The sequence below is a fragment of the Stegostoma tigrinum genome, chromosome 37 (genome assembly GCF_030684315.1).
Source record: "Stegostoma tigrinum isolate sSteTig4 chromosome 37, sSteTig4.hap1, whole genome shotgun sequence".
NCBI lineage: Eukaryota > Metazoa > Chordata > Chondrichthyes > Orectolobiformes > Stegostomatidae > Stegostoma > Stegostoma tigrinum.
Genome location: NC_081390.1, coordinates 3,376,648 through 3,395,334, shown reverse-complemented (window position 1 = coordinate 3,395,334; position 18,687 = coordinate 3,376,648). Strand labels below are relative to the sequence as shown.

Below are 18,687 nucleotides of genomic sequence, written 5' to 3'. Positions count from 1 at the left end.
ACGTGGTTTATGCAAATATTCACAGATTCAGTAGAACAGGTGGAAATAGGGGGTGGACTGTATTTTTTGCAAGGTTTTAAAATACTCCACTACCTGCGATTTTAATCCCTGACCATTATTTTGGGAGTGGACGAGAAGGTAACATATTCTTTCGAAACTTCAGAAATGTCCATTTCTCAGGCAGTTATGCGAACAAGTCAGCCATTCAAGAGAAACTGAAATAAATAATGTTTTAATATCACAGAAATAAACTGGAAGTTAAAATCTAGGCCCGGAATAGTACGTGACGACTGATATTTCACTGTGAAACGAGCCATTTGACAAAGCCAGACTTAGAAATCTGAGTGACGTTGAAACAGGAGTCTCAAAAGTGTAAATCTTATAAAATATCACTGCAGCTGACTCCCGTTTTGGAGTCGTCACTTTAATTTTTTAACTTGCTTTCTGAAAGTTATTGCATTTAGACGCTGAAATTTTCCTAAGAAGTCATAGAGACACAAGAAAAGGGAGGCAGAAAAAAACACAAGTTAGAAATCCCTGGTATCACGCTGGGCATTTAGTGCCCAGTGATCACTGATTGTATTGCACCCGGAGTGGAAACATTACTGTGGTGTTGGAACCATTCTAATACGATTGGGGCCATTTGGGAATACACAGCGCTGGGAGCGGGTGGAGATAAAGTGGTTTGGCGTTAACCCCACTCGTCATTGCTTATGTGGCGCCAGATTAATAGGTGCCCAGACTCTGTATTTTTCCGAAGGCTGGTATTTGTTTACGCGGAGTGTGTTCAGACCTGGAAACGTTTTGAATCTCCACTGTGCGGCCACTGATCAGGAGAATACCACCAGCGCTGAATCTCAGCCACGCTGCCCAGGTCGGCTTGGAATGTTCCCTGGTTTACGCCGTTTCAGATCCTGAACGAATCCATGCTGGAGTTAAACCCGCACTAGAATTGCAATCGCATTGCATTGTTATTTTCATTCGACCTTCCCCATGCCACCACACTGCCCCCCACCCCCGCCCCCATTTACAGCCCAAATCGAACAGCGCACAGGGGGAGGCGAATGGTATTTTTTCCCACTTCAACAATGCGAAACAGTTTGATTTTAAAATAATAACCTAACCTGCATCGCTTGCACAACCCTTTACCATGAAATGGACAGAGGGTAGGAGGTTAGCGCTCGGTGACAGTGGGATAAAGGGCAATAATTATTAACTGTGAGAGCTGTGGATCTCAGTTTCAGATAATGCAGGGGGGATCGTCTCCAGATCGTGGCTCTCAATTTCTACACTGTCCATTCTACTTAAGATCCCTAAACAGGACACAACGACTCAGAAGCAAACAAGCTTTAACACAGACACATGCATAGAGCCGGGGAGAGCCTCCACTCTCAGCTCTTCTGCCTTCTGTCCCGCTCCCTCGGGCGGAAAAACAGTCGGCAGAACAATCCAGAAACTTCGCCCCCTCCGCCACCAAAGGCAAAGTGGCAGCTTCAATGTTTAATTTTAATTGTAACCTTTATAAAACTGTCTCCCCCGGTGAGGAGAAGAAAATGACGCATAGGGTTGTATTAAAGCTTTCTAATCTTTAAGCGAGCTGACGGGTAGTTAGAGAGTAGGGAGGACTGTAGCGCAGACAGGTTAATACCTTTGCATACATACACTGACTTATTTGTGTTTCAGTATGCCATATTCATTTTATGGGGCTGTAAATAACGAGTGAGGTCGAGTTTTGTTGTCGTTTCCCTAAATTCAATTATATAAGAGATAGAACAATTGTGTAATTAATATCCATGTTTAATCTAATTGTTGATTGCGGGAACTCCACAGCGGTGCGGAAATGACAGCATTCTTTGCTGAAGTTTTACTTGTCATATTTTTTTCGCTTTTCTGGTTCGTCTACCCTATCAGATATTATGAGACGGGCAGCATCAAGCCCGGAGTCATCGGCGGCTCAAAACCCAAAGTTGCGACCCCGAAAGTCGTTGATAAGATAGCGGAGTACAAGCGCCAGAATCCAACCATGTTCGCTTGGGAGATTCGCGACCGACTACTGGCCGAGGGGATCTGTGACAATGACAGCGTGCCCAGTGTGAGCTCTATCAACAGGTACAGGCGTGAGACTGGGCTCCGACAGCCCTCAACAAGTTAAAGTAGCAAGTCTTCATTTATAATACTGAAAAGAGTCAGCAATACACAGAGCGAACGAATAGCTAACCAGGTTTCAACGCTCAGCGTTATCTTCAGTTAGAAGGATAAGTTAGAAAGTAGGTCTGTTTCACTGAGGGAAACAATCGTTTTCAATCGCCACTAATAACTTCACAATTAAGTTCAAGGAAGTGAGGAAGTATTTGACTAAACCGCGCGCCGCTATAAATGTAGATTGGCCTGAGCAGGACATTTGGAAAAGCGGTGGCAGGGGGCGAGAGACAGACCGTGGAGACTGTTCATATCAAGAAAAATTAAACTTTAATTTTGCAAGATATAGGACGGTGTGCAGTAATCTGCCTCATTGATATAGTCAGAAAGGACGGAATGTTCTGTCCTGAGAGTTAAAGAAATATCCGTTCCTAACTCAAAGGAGTTCAGGAATAGTATCTGTTTATACAATATACCAATATAAAAATACCAATCTGGAAATACACACAATCAGCTAACCACATTTTTGCATCACTCCTGAAACGTGGGCTCCTAATGGGAACATATTAAATCTATATCAGAGGCGGCGGTCTCCTTTCTGAACTCACCTGGGATCATAGCGAAACAGGCAGCTATATCAATGAAGGGCAGGTGAATAAGACCCGGATGCACTGCCCCTTTTCGCTGTTTAATGTAATTGCAAATTGGTGGAAATGTAAACTATTAGGGAGGCTCTATAATACCATTGATTTAAAGATTACAGCCTGGGCGGTGCTTCTACAGAAACCCCCTGAGTTTTGCTGGAGGGAAGAGCGGCAAGTGGGGAGAGAGAGCCCATTCCATATCATCACAGGCAGGCGGGGGGTGGGGTGGGGGAGGCTCTGTAATTTTTTTGCGGGGGGAGAGCATTTTTTTTTCGCAATAAAATAGGCCAGTTTGGACGATCGGCGTGGGTGAGGGGGAGCGTTGTAATCAGCTAGAGCCAGGGGCAGATTTCTTGCAAGGAGAGCGAGAATTTTAGAATTCACAGAAGACCCTTCTCAAATTTGCACTAGATAAGTCGGGTCGATTAATTATTGTTATTAGTTAGACAAGTTGAAAAGTTACTGGACAGAGAAACAAAAAAAATTGTACACGACTTTTATTTTTTTCGGTGTGCGTCTTTGCACTCCCTTCACTGCTTGACTTCTGTTTATTTTCTCTCCTCTTTCGCTCATGCTCTCTCTCTTTTATCTTGTTAATTTTCTGACGCTTAATGAAGTTTTGCTCAGTCCAGGTTAGCGGTTCTGAAATCTGGGAGGAATGCAAAAGCTCTTTATAAGTAAATGGAGCTGGCTGGCTCTGTGAATGTGCACTTTGTCTAAGTTCACTGAGGTCCAGCTATATGAAACCGCGCCTCTACATCTGCAGTCTTACCTGAACACACAGGCATACACATGCCGGTACTGAAGTGGACTGTTCCCCTGAAATGCTGAACAGACTGACAACTCTTGTTTGTGCATTTTTCTTTGAAAAAATGAGATTTGCTTAAACCTATTCGGCAGCCTCTCGTAATTCGCCCCAGTGCGCTTCAGCCGGTCAAATCCCTAAAATGTTGAGACTGGACAGTTAAGAAAGCGTCTTACTTACAAACTGTATTCAGAAAGCTTCCTCAGGATTGTTCTGCGTTCCACTCCCGCCAACATATAATGCCCGCTACCTTTCCCCGATAATAATCCTCACTTATTATTAATTCTCGGTGCTGAGCCGACCGTGTTCCCTTCGGTGTGTTCTGATTTTGTAACATTAGAAAAAGAATTTAAGGTGGGGAAAAAAAACTCGAATTCGGAGACACGCGAAGAGGAAATCAAAAGATAAAGCAAGCATTTTAAATTTTCCGCTTATAAAACAAAACTGAGCCACACAATTGTATAGCATTTATGTAACGCCTCTAATTTTTCAACTCCCCACACAACCATCTTGAAGGGAGCGGGATCAGACGCACATGTTGACTTTTTTTGGGGGGTGTAATTTCTGTACGGATATACCCAGGACTAGTGCAGGAAGAGACTGGAGAGGAGACTAATGAATGCATTCTCTACAATATCTTAGATCCTTGGTGGAGAGAACACGGCAATATTACTTCGATACCAGTATCTGGAAAGGGTTTATTTATCTACGGCCGCCTCACGCCGTGACCAATAATAACCGGCTGTAACTCGATTAAAATCAGTTTTTTTTATTTTTCTACCTCTGGAAGTAGCACTTTTCAGATGTCTAACAGGTGTTTCAAGCAGCGGCTCGCTGTTATTTCAAAGGGAGGGGATTCTCCTGATTTGAGAATGAGATTTACCAGCTAATCGTGCCCCCTCCCCCTCCGCCCCCGCCTTTGCCGGCCGAGTTCGTTCTTCCTTTCCGCCGGACTGACCTCGCAACCGGCCGCCAAACATCTAGCCCAGCCCCGCAGTATTTACAAAACATTGCATTCTGCTCCCCTCCCTTCTCTTTTTTTAAATTTCCAAACGATCAGAGTCAGATTGCATGCATTGAATAGAGGGGGGAGGGGAGGAATTGAGAAATAAAAGATAGTTCGTGGTTGAAAATAACAACCTGTGGTATTCGGGGTTGGGGGGATGAAGAGGCGATTTTGTGAGTGTGTTGGAATGCTGGGCTACGGATATGAGCTTTCCCCGGTCTGTATTCGCTACTGTTGCCACCAGCGACACATTTTACCCGATCGCTGGTAGCGATTCCACACAGTATTTAAAGGCAGTGTGTTTAACATTAAAACAGAGTCTTTTAAAAAAATTGCATGGCAGTACAGTCTCTCACAAGGGCAATTTGTGTGGATTAATTGCATTACAGCATGTTGGTAAAAGTTTTCGGTTTCAATTAAAACTGGAGGTGGAGTGGGAAGAAATCGAGTTGGCTGCGAGAACTGGTGTGACAAAAAAAATTAGAATCCAGAAAAGAAACAATTAAATTAATTCCCCCCCTTTCCCATCTTAATAAAAGGGCGTTGCTTTGCGGTGTCGCCTTTTAATTCAGTATACAACGATTATCTCAGATCATTCCATTGGCAAGTCCACTTTGTAGCTAAACGCTGTCCTTGCATGAATTTTTAAAGATTACAACTAGACAAGGCTTCACTCTGTCGTTACATTGCAGTCAGGAATAAGAAGCAAACGGCTGGTGGTCATTAAAAAAAATCCAAGCCCTTCTTTCGATGCTTATTGATTCCGACTCAAAGCAATTTTAATATTTCTTCAGGGAATTTTCCGCAACGGCCAACTCATTAATTCGCCCTTCTAAATTGCTTATTCAATATCCAGGACATGGATTCCGAATAAAGTCGCTGAATTTATGTGGCTGGCGCAAGTCAATAGGTCAAATAACAGTTATGGTGGAATTTGGGAATCCAAATCAAATATTGATACATGTTTTTTTTTTGATAAGTCCTGTAGCTTTTGTCGTGTAACCCCAAGGACATTACCGCGGAGATTGTGGGCGATCTTGTGGCCATTAAAATCAATGAGTGTTTGATGTATATCGACTGTTTTATATGAACTCCTACCAGGGATCCCAAGTGTTAGAGGTCAGGCAATAACATAGAGGCGGGGGCTGGGTGGCAAAGGCAGCTTTAAGAATTAGCTAAAGCAGACTCGCCGGCTACAACGCTCGACGCGAGGGAGGGGACAATCCCACAGTGTGTTGTGATCGTTGTGCGCATCTCCAGGGTAACTACTAGAGTAGGTTTGGGTGACCTCCGCAGTCAAGACTCCGGGCTGGGTTATCAGCTTAAAGTTCCCCCTTCCTCCCAAAACACACACACACAGATCCTGTGAAGTAGAGGGTTGGAGCCGTGAATCCTCCCATAGTCGACCAGTCCTGGAAGACTTTCATCATTCTTGCTGCGGGAGCTTAAAGTGGGGATTAAGCTCCGGGGCAGTTAGGGACGGGGAGAGTAAATATCAAATGAAAGAAGTGAGGTGAAAACAAGCAAAAAAAATCTATATATATATTTAAAAACCGTATCCCTCCTGCGTTAAATCATTTGCAGACCCCAAACTATAAATTGAGATGAGAGATATTAAGGGGGCACGTCGAACATTTTAATTTTTTTCGCCTTTTCAATCTATTAACCACAACTGTTTTAAATCTGCGAGAAGTTAGCGTTGTTTTTAGACAGGGCCTTTGTTGTAAATTTCGTTGTCGGAATAAATCTCGACATAAATATAGCTTTTCTTCCCCTTTACTCGCCTTGCCTTCGCTCAAACGGTAACATTTGCTCGGCGCAGAACGCGCAGACCCAGTTTAAAATACCTCGGGAGTGAGCCCCTTTCAAAGTGTCATTAGTACAGACGATGGGAGAACGACTTGCAAACAGCATTACAGAACTATTGCATTCCTGTCACAAATAATTTATGGCTTTCCATTTGCATTACTGGCCTTGCAACTAATTCCCAACTTTTCTCCAGCCGCAGATCAATTAAATCACATCCTTTTTCAGCAGGTCTAGGCACCTCACGCAGATCTGACTCTGGGAGTTCTGCCTGGGGAGCCTGGGCTGCCTTACACGCGAGACAACTAGATTAGACGTGACCAGGTAGAGTCAGTCGCCCTGATCATTGAGGTGAATTGATGTGATTTCATGGTTTGTTTGCAGGATCATTCGGACCAAAGTGCAGCAGCCTTTTCATCCCTCACCGGATGGGCCCGCCACAGCAGTCGCTGCACCAGGCCACACAATAGGTAAGAAAGCAAACAGAGCTGGCAAGCAAATGATAATCATTTCACACCTATCAGTACTACACATTTCCCTATCACCGACCTACACTCCTGCTCTCCAGTCCATGCTGCTCTTGGCTGCATGTGTTGTTGATGTGGAATCTTTTCCAGGCCAGCACAGCTATTAGATAAAGAGTCATCTAGACTAGAAACCAGTAGCTTGCTAACTCTCAAATGTGATAACATGGTGTAGAGCTGGATGAACACAGCAGGCCAAGTAGCATCAGTGGACCAGAAAAGCTGACATTTCGGGTTGAGACCCTTCTTCAGAAAATTGGGTCTAGGCCCAAAATGTCAGCCTCCCTGCCACTGCGTTCATTCACTCTACACCTTCCTATCTAGATAAGAATGACATATTATCTTGTCTGAAAAGTATTAGTGAAGCAGATAGGGTTTTATGACCATTGATATCATCATCATCACACCCCAGATTTATCATGTGAAATCAAATTTCAACAGCTGCTGTGGGATTTGAACCCATGTTCCCAGAGAATTGACCCTGAGTCTTTGGGTTGGCTACAAAGTGACATAACCATGACACTACCATCTTCTCCAACTAAAGAAGACCATCACTACTTCAGATAAGGTGCAGAGGAGATTAGCTTGACAGTTATTCAGGGTACAGGCCATTCGTTACTTGGAGAAGTCAGAGAAGATGGGAATGTATTTCTCAGAGCTGGAAAGGTTAAAAGGTGAATTGTTCGAGGTGCTCAAACTATGAAAGACTTTGTTTGTGTTTGCGAGGGGAGATTGCTTCCAGAATAAGTTGATATGCAGAAAAATCAGATGATAGACCTGTTTATTCAGAGAGTTGTCATAAACAAAAAAGGGTGAACCTTATATTAGCACCTTTCATTAGCACAGAATATCCCAAGGCATGTTGCTGCCAGTGACATATTTTAGAATTGTAGCCATGGTTCTAAGTCAGGAAACATGGCAGTCAGCCTCTACACAGCAAGAATCCAAAACCACAACATGACAGTGATCACCTGAGCAGTTTTTATGATGTTTAAGTATAAATATTAATTAGGATGGGAGGGATAACTCCCCTGTGCTTCTTGAAAATAGTGCTACATAAATATGTCCATTCACCTGAGTTGGCAGACATGACTTCAGTTTAGCATCTCTGACTGTACATGCACCAGAGTGTCAGCATCACTTTTTCTATGAATATGCTGGCATGGGGCTTGAACCTATAACCTGTGAGTTTGACGCAAGAGGGCTGCTAACTGAACTACAGCTAATTTGGGACAGCCAACCTGAAAAAAAAATACAGAGGAAGCAGATTCAAGAGTTAATTTAAAAAGGATTGGATAAATACCAAAAGGGGAAAATTTATAGGAGCTAAGGGGGAAAAAGAACAGGTGCACACTACAAATTAGGTAATCCATTCAAAAGGACTGAATTTTCTCTTTTTTTGTTGCATGTAATTCTCTACCAATATTGATATGAAAATGGATGTTTTTAAAAGGCATACACACTGGACAGGAAACTAAACAAGAGCCAGCAATCCTGAGTATTTCATAATATGCACTGATATAATCTGTAAAAGTACTGTGTAAAATGCTACTTTTACCAAGATACATAAAGATATTCAATTGATTTGTACAAAGATGATGCATTAAAACCTGCAAATCTACATTGTTCCCAGTTTGTAAGGTACTTGTAAAGATGGCTTTACATGTTTAATTTTTAAAATTAGAGTTAATCTGTTATTGTTTTGCAGTCATTGAAACATCAGAGACTTGTAATCCTATAACACAGTTTCAAAACTTTTCATTTTCAACAGCTTATCTTGAAGTTCTATAGTTATTAGAACAAAAAGGGGACGTGGAGGTCATTAGGAGCTCTAACAAACACGAGTGACAGGAATAGTCAGTTGAATGTGCAACCATACTTAGGGCCCCTTTGGGTACTGCTGCAGTATCTTAAGTAGTACTCTGGTTTATCATCCCAGTTGAACGGTGACAATTTGACAGTGTGGCACTTCCTTCTACACTTCACTGGATCATCAGTTTGGACAAGGGGATGGAATTACTGCAAGGGTTTAGGAGTAGGACAGGGAGACCGAATGGTTCAGGTACATAATTTTTTGAAATTTGCATCGCAAGTGGACAGGCTGGTTAAAAATGCATTTGGCATGCTGGCCTTCATTGCTCAGACATTTGAGTACAGGAGTTGGGACTTCATGATGAGGTTGTACAGGGCATTGGTAAGGCAGCTTCTGGAGTACTTTGTGTAGTTCTGGTCACCCTGCTGTAGCAAGGATATTATTAAATTTGAGGGGGACTCAAAAAATGTTTACCGGCATGTTGCCAGGAATGGAGGGTTTCAGTTATAAAAGGAGGATGGATAAGCTGGGACTTTTTTCACTGGAGTGTAGGAGGTTGAGGGCTGAGCTTATAAAGGTATATAAAATCATGATGGGCATACATAAAGCAAGGGTCTTTTCCCTACATGGAGAAGTTCAAAACTAGCGAGCATATTTTTTAGGTGAGAGGAGTGAGTCTTATTAAGGACATGAAGGGCAACTTTTTATACACAGAGAGTCGTTCAAGTGTGGCATGAACTGCCAGAGGAAGTGGTAGATGCAGGTACTGCTGCAACATTTGAAAGACATTTGAGTAAGTACATGAATGGGAAAGGTTTAGCGGGATATTGGCCAAACTGAGGCAAGTGAGACTAGTTTAGTTTGGAACACGTTCGGCATGGTTTGTTTCCATGCTGTATGACTCTAACTCTGACTGTAACTAGTAGATTCCCAGTAAGTTGGCGTGTACAGCTTTTTAGACAACTTCTCTGGTACCTCTGCTTATTGTCTGGAAAGGGTCAATTGGGGGTCACTGGGAGAACTCCTATGATTATTACTGGGACATGTGCTGCATTTTGAAGTGGATCTTGTGTCCATCACTCTCCAACCAGAAGGTGAGATTGTCACCAGGTACATTAAGCTAGCAAATCTTCCATACCAATGGGGCATTTTCCATTTCTCACATCTTCTGACTTCTTGATTTAAATTTTTAATTCATGGGAAACATTTGGGAGGTTACTATGCAAATTTACAGCTATCAGGAAGCAGTATCTTTTTGTACAGTTATTAAGTTTTACTACACTCTTCCCAGGATAGATTCCAATGAGATATCCCATGAAACCAGGTCTGAAAAGATGGTCCTTCTTTGTTTTTGAAAAAAAGTTGATTTTTCTATGGATTTGATTGAAATAGTTTAGTCACATAATCTATATATAGTACATAGTGATTGTAAAGCCATGCATTGAGACTCCCACATTGCAACATTTGTAGCAACCATTGAAATGTAAGCAAAGAAGTGCAGCTGCTGAAAATCTGAAAAACAAATAAAAGGGCTTCTCTTTCTACAGATGCTGAGTTTCTCCAGCACTTTCTGTTTGTCTTAATTGCAACTATCTGTTTGAGCAGAAGATCTTCAATCACAAAGCTAGTGACTGCAAAAATTCTGTTCCAGTTCCTCAGAGCTAGGAGGACACTAGCCACAGAGCACATTGCAAGCATGGCTCTGCAGAAGTAGTACGTACATTCAACAATCAAACTTTCCTCAAATATGAGCCTAAATGCTGTCCAGTGGGCTATCCAGTATTGGAGGCCATCACAGCCAAACCTGCACCCATCTAACCCAATGTTCAAAAATGCACAGCGTAAAAACCCTGACTTTGCATTTCTCTTCCAGCCATAGAATGAGAGGATAGTTTGTGGGACATTCAACCAGCCTTGTTTGGGTTCAGTTAACTCATAACAGGCTGGGAATCAAAACTGAGATTATATCCAAACGACCCAGCTTTGCATTAGGTAGGCAATTCAGTCAGTAGACCTTTGACAGATGCTTGTACATTGAGGAATTCAAGGCCAATGCAGCCAGGTATAGATGGGAGTTTATTGTCTGGATGGGGAGACATTTACTGTGGATGTGGTGAGAACTTGTCAAACTTAAAGCTGGGGATCCAACTGTTTTCTACTTCTTTTCACAGAAAGTGGTCTATGAGGAAGATTTATAGATATCTTGGCTTGGGTAATCAGTGTGATTTACAGTTACAACACAGCGAGACACCATATATGCATGCCCAAAATGGGGCAGTTACTGATGACAAGATCACACAGATCTAGCTGAACAATACAGGCCTGAAAATGTAGACAGGGGGCCGATTGTCTCCCCTGTCAGTCACACTGCTGTTATTAGTCACATTGTATAATGCATGATATATATATGAGTTACATATAAGTAATTAGATGTGCATATATATATATACATATCCACATACATACGTATGTTGTACAAACATGCGGAGAAACACAACACAAATTTAACATATCCATGGTAAGTGAATGTTTCTTTTTAATTAAAGCATTAACACATTGTGAAACTCTGCTGGAGTAGCATCATTTGTGTGTTTATTGCTGATATGAGAGGCCATCCTTTTTATTTTTGATTTGCACTGTACATTTTAAGAGTAAGTTAATACAATGAGGTTGAGACCAGTCAACAGCCTCAGCAGCATTTTGGCATCATTCAGGGAAGGGGGGACCCTCAGAGGTAATCAGCTGAAGTGGCAGCGTCCTGGCCTACACTGATGTCCCATTGCATTGCAGGAGGCATAGGGGACCAGCTGACCCATGTTTTGTCCCTTGCCAGGATCAACAATGAGTAAAACAAATGGCTATCTAATGGTAGCTATGGAACTGTCACCCACCCTTTCCTGCTGCTAGCACTGGGCACACAAAGTTATCTGCAATGCCAGTCAGCAGCCCCTGTTCTTGGTGAGGTGTCTACAAGGCATGTTGGCTAGGAGTGATTGTTGAAGGGCATCGGACATAATCAGTGGACAATAATACTGTAGAAGTGATATATATCTGCACCTGGATGTGCTGAGAGAGGGGGAGACTGATACTGTCCAGTGTTCAACCAGTTCAGTGAAATGCACTTGCACTCACAGCCATGCTGCAGTTGTGATCAAGACAATTGTTGGCTCTTAATTATTTAAAAAATTATAGTTAAATTTTTCTCAGCTTCATGACAGCCATTAAGTGTGATATTACTCCATGATATAAACGTAAGCAAAGCCCTTGCAGTTGAAACTTAAATCAAAGTTGGTTTGATTTATTGTTGTCACATGTATCAAAGTACAGTCAAAAGTTTTGTTTTGCATGCAGTACAGGCAGATTATAACGCACAAGGAGAACATCTTAACCTTTGATCCTTGATGCGTTTTCTGGTGCATTGAGAGAGGCATGAAGGTGAAAAAGGTTAACGGACACGTGGCTACATGGATGGGGTGCTGAAGGACTTTTGGAACATCAAGGGAAAAATTTATTAATCTATGAACTTGGGATTCTCCATGAACTGTGCTGCTTTTAACATTCCTATAAGTATCATTACATACAGTAAAACCAATCATCCCTTTGAAGGCAATAATATTGACTCAAACCAGTTTTATTATCAGAGAGTGAATGTACAATCTGAAATTAGACTTTTCTTTTTTATTTAAAATTTTTTATTTTCCCAATTTTGTCTCCCCATTCCTACCAGATATTTCCTCTCACTGGGCTGCAGATCTTTTGGGAACCAGCTGCCCTCCAATACCTTGCTCGAGAGGCCTTTATTCACGTCTGAACCTTGACAGTGAGTATTGGCCAGCTATTCATTCCTGGAAGGTATCACAGCTGATAATTTTTTAATGGGTTGCAGAATGTAGAGTTCTGTGGTTAAGTTAACATTATTGACTTTGAGAATGTGGTGGTGAGCAGCCTTCTTGAACTGTTGCAGTCTGAGTGTGGTTTGGGTACACCCACAGTACTGTTTGGGAGGGAAGTCCAGGAATTTAGAAGAATGGTGAAGGGATGGCAAAATAAATTTAAGACAGGGTATCATGGAATTGGGAGGGGAATTTGCAGGTAGTGGCATTCTTACACATTTGTTCCTCTTGTCCTTCAAGGTTGTAGAGATTGTGGGTTTGGGATGTGCAGTTGAAAGACCCTTTAAAGATTTACTGCTGTGCATCTTGTATATGGTCGGTAGGGATACATGTTGTACTGTTGATAGAGGGAGTAATTGTTTAAACAATTAATGGTTTGTCAAACGAGCAGACTATTATGTCATGGATGCAGTTGAGTTTTTTTTGAGTGTTGTTGGAGCTACACCCATTGAGGCAAGAGGGGTTATTCAATCAGAATCCTGACTTGTGCCCTGTAGATGGTGGACAAACTTTGGAAAGTCAGGAGGTGAGTCACTCGCCAGAGAATTCCCAGACTCTGACCTGCTCTCGTAGCCACAATATTGATGTGGCTGGTCTAGATCAATTTCTGGAACCCCAGGATATTGATGGTGGGAGAATGTCTTTGAAAGTCAAGGGGACATGTTCAAGTTGCCCTGCTTGAAGATAGTCATTGCCTGACACTTTGAGCAGAGCACATAGTACTTGCCACTTATCAGTCTGTGCCTTGTTGTCTAGGTCTTGCTGCACAGAGGCACTGACTGCTCCATAATCCCAGATCTGAATCCCATCCCATCTTGACGCAATAGTCGCACTCCATCCATTTAGTGATAAAGGTTGTGGGTTAATGATCTGGTGTGGGAATCTGAATGATATTTTCCATCTCTCTCCTTAACTCATCAATACTCAGAAGAATTGAAGCCCTCTAATATTGCCCAGTTAACTATTGGTTAACTTATTACAGACAAATGTAGTATTTGAAAATCCCTAGCCTCTTTGAATTATTATTACATCAGAAAATACCTCAGCACTCTTGGCAATAGGCAAATTATATTTGGTTATACTTCATGCTGATTAACCTCCTTTATGAGCCATAAAGAATATTGACCACTCTCATTCATGACCATTACAAACTCAGTTAGTTTTGCCCAAGCCGGCTGGAGAGAATAACAGGTTAAGTTGTTGAATGCACTGTGCAACACAAGTTTAAAAAAAATATTGATTTCTTTCAGTCCCAAGCACAAACTCTCCGCCTGTGTCCTCAGCATCCAATGATCCCGTGGGATCGTACTCCATCAACGGCATTCTGGGCATTCCACGATCGAATGGCGAGGCCAAGAGGAAACGAGATGAAGGTAAGAGGGAAACATGATCCATCTTTTTGTACTGTCACCTGTAGGGCAGCTAGTATTTCTGGCACGGTGTCTGCATGCTATCCATCTGCTCTTTAATCATCTTCTAGTTTACATAAGGTTTGGGCTGTTGGCTGCAGTGAGGCTGCAGATGGGGTTTAATGTTTATTATAGAATTCGATTCTGCAACTGGGTTTGTGTAATGTGATCACTTAAGGGGTGTTATTCATTAAGGGTGTACAGTTGGAGATCAGTGCAAGGGCCTATAGTTCTAGCAATGGAAATTACAAGCTCATGCCATTGTATGACCTTCCAGTGCTGGTTAGCATTGGCAACTCACACATTTAAAGAAGTGAATGCTTTCTGTTGATGTTTTGTGTGGGAAGGTCACTTCATTACAGTCAAGAAGGAGTTAAATGTATTCCTTGCTTTGTGTGGAGATCCGTCCGCTTCTTTGGTACAATCTCTGTTTAGACAGAGCATCAAGAATTATTTCAGAGGTGTTAACCTCTTGGGCACTCAAAGGTTATGCCATGTACTGAGCAATTTTTGTTTCTGTTGGAATTGCAAAAGGGATTTTTCTTTGACCTTCTGAGTGTAAATTTCAAAGTAAATGATCACATATTATGTTACATATTCCTCTGATGTCATGAATGGCACAAAGTTACTTGATGCGAATAGCGTCCCTTGGCTAAGGAAGGACAAAACTATCCTGCTCCTAATCACCTTCCAATGATTCCAACTGGAATTGGATCTTGGAAGACACAATCAGGCCTGTTGTTGCCCATATTTGTTGGCCTGCTGACACTCACTGCCAAGATTTACACACAAAGAATGGGCAGTGGAGTGAGTTATTGGAGGACATTTAGCGTGAGTTAAGCTAACTGCTGAACACGAGTCAGTGCCTTCAAGACAGGAGGAGATAAAAGTTTGCAATTTTGGAAAACTAATATATTTTGTGAACTGTTGGTGTTCGACCCCTTCTCTTGTCATCACAAAATGCCCTCCTTTGCCCTAAGATCTTAAAGTCAGCTTCAGTCCCATGGTTTCAGAAAATGTTGAGGCTGGCTGCTAGTTTCAAAGAGTTAAATCTTCTCCGTTACCCTGTATCAAGAATTCCAGGTGAAGGGACAAGAGTCATTGTCAATATTCAAAGGGGATGGGAGACAATACTCAGGTTTTCTCAAAATAGGAACCATCTGATGCTACTCTTGGATTTGAGAGTGGCCTTTGACTGTAGATAGAGCTAAGGGAGATTTTGGTTGGTATTTGCTGGAAAAAGGAGGGTACATGTTGTTACATGGAGAAACTCTGTCTGTATTTATTTATGAATGCCAATGCATCCACCCTTGCTATTTTCTAAGCTTGCTGATGGATTTTTTGATCAAACATTATTTATAATAAGTATACAAAAGCATGTAAGACATGTTTTCAGAAACAATAATTGCTGATTTTTATATCTTGATTTATGTATTCTTGTTACATAAAATATTGCTTTAGAGTGCTGTTTTATTTTGAACTAACTCAATTATGATTTGGACATAGTCTGTGCAGTATATAAACTATAGGCAACCCGATGCTAGTGTAAGTGTGCATGGTCTAGCAGGTTCATCATAGTGTTAAAACATTGCGCATTTTTGCTTGTGACAGTGCTAGTATACTTAAAGTGGCAAGGCATTTAAGGTAGCTTGATTCTCACGGGGAAGAATATCACGCTCATGATCAGACACTCCCACTCTGGTAGCAATCTCCATTTTAAACATTCCTCCCAGAGCTTTCATTTCCTCCATGGGACTTAGCCCTCCCTATAACCTGTGGCCTCCACCAGACTCTCAAATCCCCGGGAACTCAGAATTCTGTCCATTCTGCACATCACTGATTTCCATTGACCCTTCCTTGAAGGCTGTGCCTTCAACCACTTGTGCCCTAAACTCTGAAATTCCCTCCCTAAAGCCTTTCTGATTCTATCTCCTAACCCTAACCCTCCCCAGCAGCACCTGTTGTGTTTTAAGTTGACCACTGCCATCTCAAGGGTAATTAGAAATAAGCATTTGAAGTTGGCCTTTTCTGTGATACCTACGTCTCATTAAAGAATAAAAAAAACTCTCCTCCAGTTATACCCTACCGATTTGACCAGATTATAATTAATCTTCCTAACATTTTGTGTGGCTTAATCTCGAATGTTGTTTGATGAAGTACCTCAGGATGCTTTATTAAATTAAATGCATTATATAAACGTGAGTTATTGTTGTAATGGCTTCAGAAACAAGAGCCCTCTATCCCCTCAATCAGTGTGTGGTATGATACTTGCAGGGTTGGCCTTTACTTTACCCACTGTTGTTACAGCTATGTTTTGCTCGTCTGTCCAGGTTCTGCCCACTGCAATCATCCCGTTACAGTCAATGTTGGCATTGGTATTTGCCTGTGTAATTCAGACTGAGATTTTCCTTGTCTCCAGATGGTGAGAAGTAGTGCAGAAACAGCTGTAATGCTCCTTACAGTCAGTGCCTCTTCACCAGCCAGACTCACCCGCAAAGAATGGTGTCTTGACTGGGGTACCAGGGGAACCAGAATGTGAGAGTAAGTGGAGGTGGGGTGGTTGGGTGATGACTAAGTTTGGAGGTAGGCGGTGGGAGGCCGGTTGTCGAATCATAATCAAGAGAGAATCACTGGAGGAAAGAAACGTCCCCATTTCCCTACAGCATCAACAACAGAAGAGGCAAAGTTGGGCCTTACCCAATGGAGAGAATAGGTTGGGCAATGAAGGGACTGCAAGGGGAAGGTAGTGGACCACATTGTGCAGGGGTGGGGTGGGGGTGGGGTTGTTGCAGTGAGAGGAAGTAACTGAAAGGGACAGCTGAGCGTTCTATTTCAAATAACTGACTGTGTGGCTCCTTATTCAACCAGCACCTAGGCCAAAAATAAAACAAGCTTTCTTATGCAGATTTTATAATGAATTCCCTGAAGATTCTATTCAGCCTCATTCCCCCTTCCCCCAACCCATACCCAACCGACCAGAACACTGACCAATCAAACTCACCACCACCACCACCATCACCAAACCTCCCCCCCCCAAAAAAAATAATAAAAATCTGGCTTCTCTTTCTGTGAAGTTTATTAATTGAGTCAATGAAGTGCCTATTGAACAGAACCAGGGTTTCCCACTCATAGGCCTGACCTACACTTTTGTCACTGTTGTCTTATACAATTAATCTTGGATGAAATGATTAAGAAGAGTTAGGATAATTACATGTCAAGATGATGTAGCAAGCCACCCAGGTCAGCCGCGGAAAGCAGCACTGATGTGTTAGATGCTTTTACTCCATTTCTAAGAGAGAAGGCAGAAGAAATGATTTTTTGCCTGGAGCCTTACAGATTATAGACTCACTGCACACAGCACAGCTCTCCATTTTAATTTTATTGAATAAACATTATTATAAGTAGAAAAAAATACAAAAATCAATCAATTCCGACACATTCATACTGTACAACAAATGAGCTGTATATGAGCCTGACGCCGAGGCAGGGTTGAGTGCTATTATATGATTACAGAGCCACTGAACTTTCACATCGCACAGAGAAAATTAAAAAGAGAGAGAGTGGAATTACAAACAAATGAAAATTAAACCCGAGAGTTTTAAAACTGCCAACAATCAAGCCAGGGGACGCTGTGTGTCTGTGAGGCAGAAGACCAGCAGCATTCGCCAGTCAAGCTTGTCCTTTTCACAAAGTGGATTCCAGTCAAAATGCCTGTCCTAATCCTTCTTTACTGGACAGAGTGTGTGGCTCTACCGCTGTGTTGATACAGCCATCCCCCACCCCGGCAATATACGCTGTGTGGACATTGCAAGCTATTAGCGAGTAGTTACAGTGATAGTTACAATTCTTCCACCAGTACAGGCAATCGCCGACACACGATATCCTGAGCACAAACTTCACTTTGGAACATCCCGTGATCTAAAAGCAAGATGGCCACACGTAGATCAACCTCCAACTGGCACGTTGTTTTTGTTTTCTGTTTATAATACTTAGATTCACCCTGGCCAGGAAGCAACTGGAGGGGAGGGAAAAGAAATAGAGGGGTCGGGGGGAGGGGAAATCGACAAACGTCGATCAAAAAAACAGTTAAAATTTACCCAGCTATTGTTACAATCATTCATACTCGCACAGACTGGTAATAATCTACGTATATTCCAATACACCCGTGTTTCTAATAATACATATTTACACGGAGACATGTTCCGGCTCACCGCAGGCTGACCTTGACAAATGTTGACATTTGAAAGACTGAAACCATAATACACTCCATGCAAGTGCTAGGAAGAGCCCAGATGTCAGGCTGGCTTTCCTTCATTATCTCCCAGTTTCCCACAACCTTAGGAGGATCTCCTCCCCATTGTCAACCATTGCGTCCCCTCTTGCAGTTTCACCCCAGCTCAGGCACTGGGAGGTAAAACGCACTTTTTGCACATTTGCAAAATAAGCAAGACCTGGTCATCACGAGAAGTTGGTGGAGAAATCCGATGGGTTGTAGAGTTGCTGCACCCTCCAAAGCTAACTTGAGGGCACCAGCAGGTTAATGAATGTGTTAGATCCAATATTTCTGATCACCACTCTTGCACCGTAATGAGGCCCAGCTTGAGGCAACTGAATCAGAAAGGTTTTCGCAGGCTTTGTTTTTTGGGAT

General features: G+C 42.3%; 1 protein-coding gene across 12 annotated transcripts in view; it reads left to right on the top strand.

Moving 5' to 3' along the window:
• Positions 1–18,687, top strand: part of LOC125467494 (paired box protein Pax-2-like) — a 228,891-nt gene that overhangs the window by 14,778 nt on the left and 195,426 nt on the right. For 7 of the 12 annotated variants that reach the window (XM_059640243.1, XM_059640241.1, XM_048563409.2 and 4 more), the window contains exons 3-6: positions 1,912–2,109; positions 6,785–6,870; positions 12,465–12,557; positions 13,881–14,003. In XM_059640243.1, the coding sequence (XP_059496226.1) occupies positions 1,912–2,109; positions 6,785–6,870; positions 12,465–12,557; positions 13,881–14,003 (500 nt within the window). The remainder of the gene's footprint in view (positions 1–1,911; positions 2,110–6,784; positions 6,871–12,464; positions 12,558–13,880; positions 14,004–18,687) is intronic. The other 5 variants (XM_048563418.2, XM_048563420.2, XM_048563421.2 and 2 more) reach the window with 1 other exon arrangement.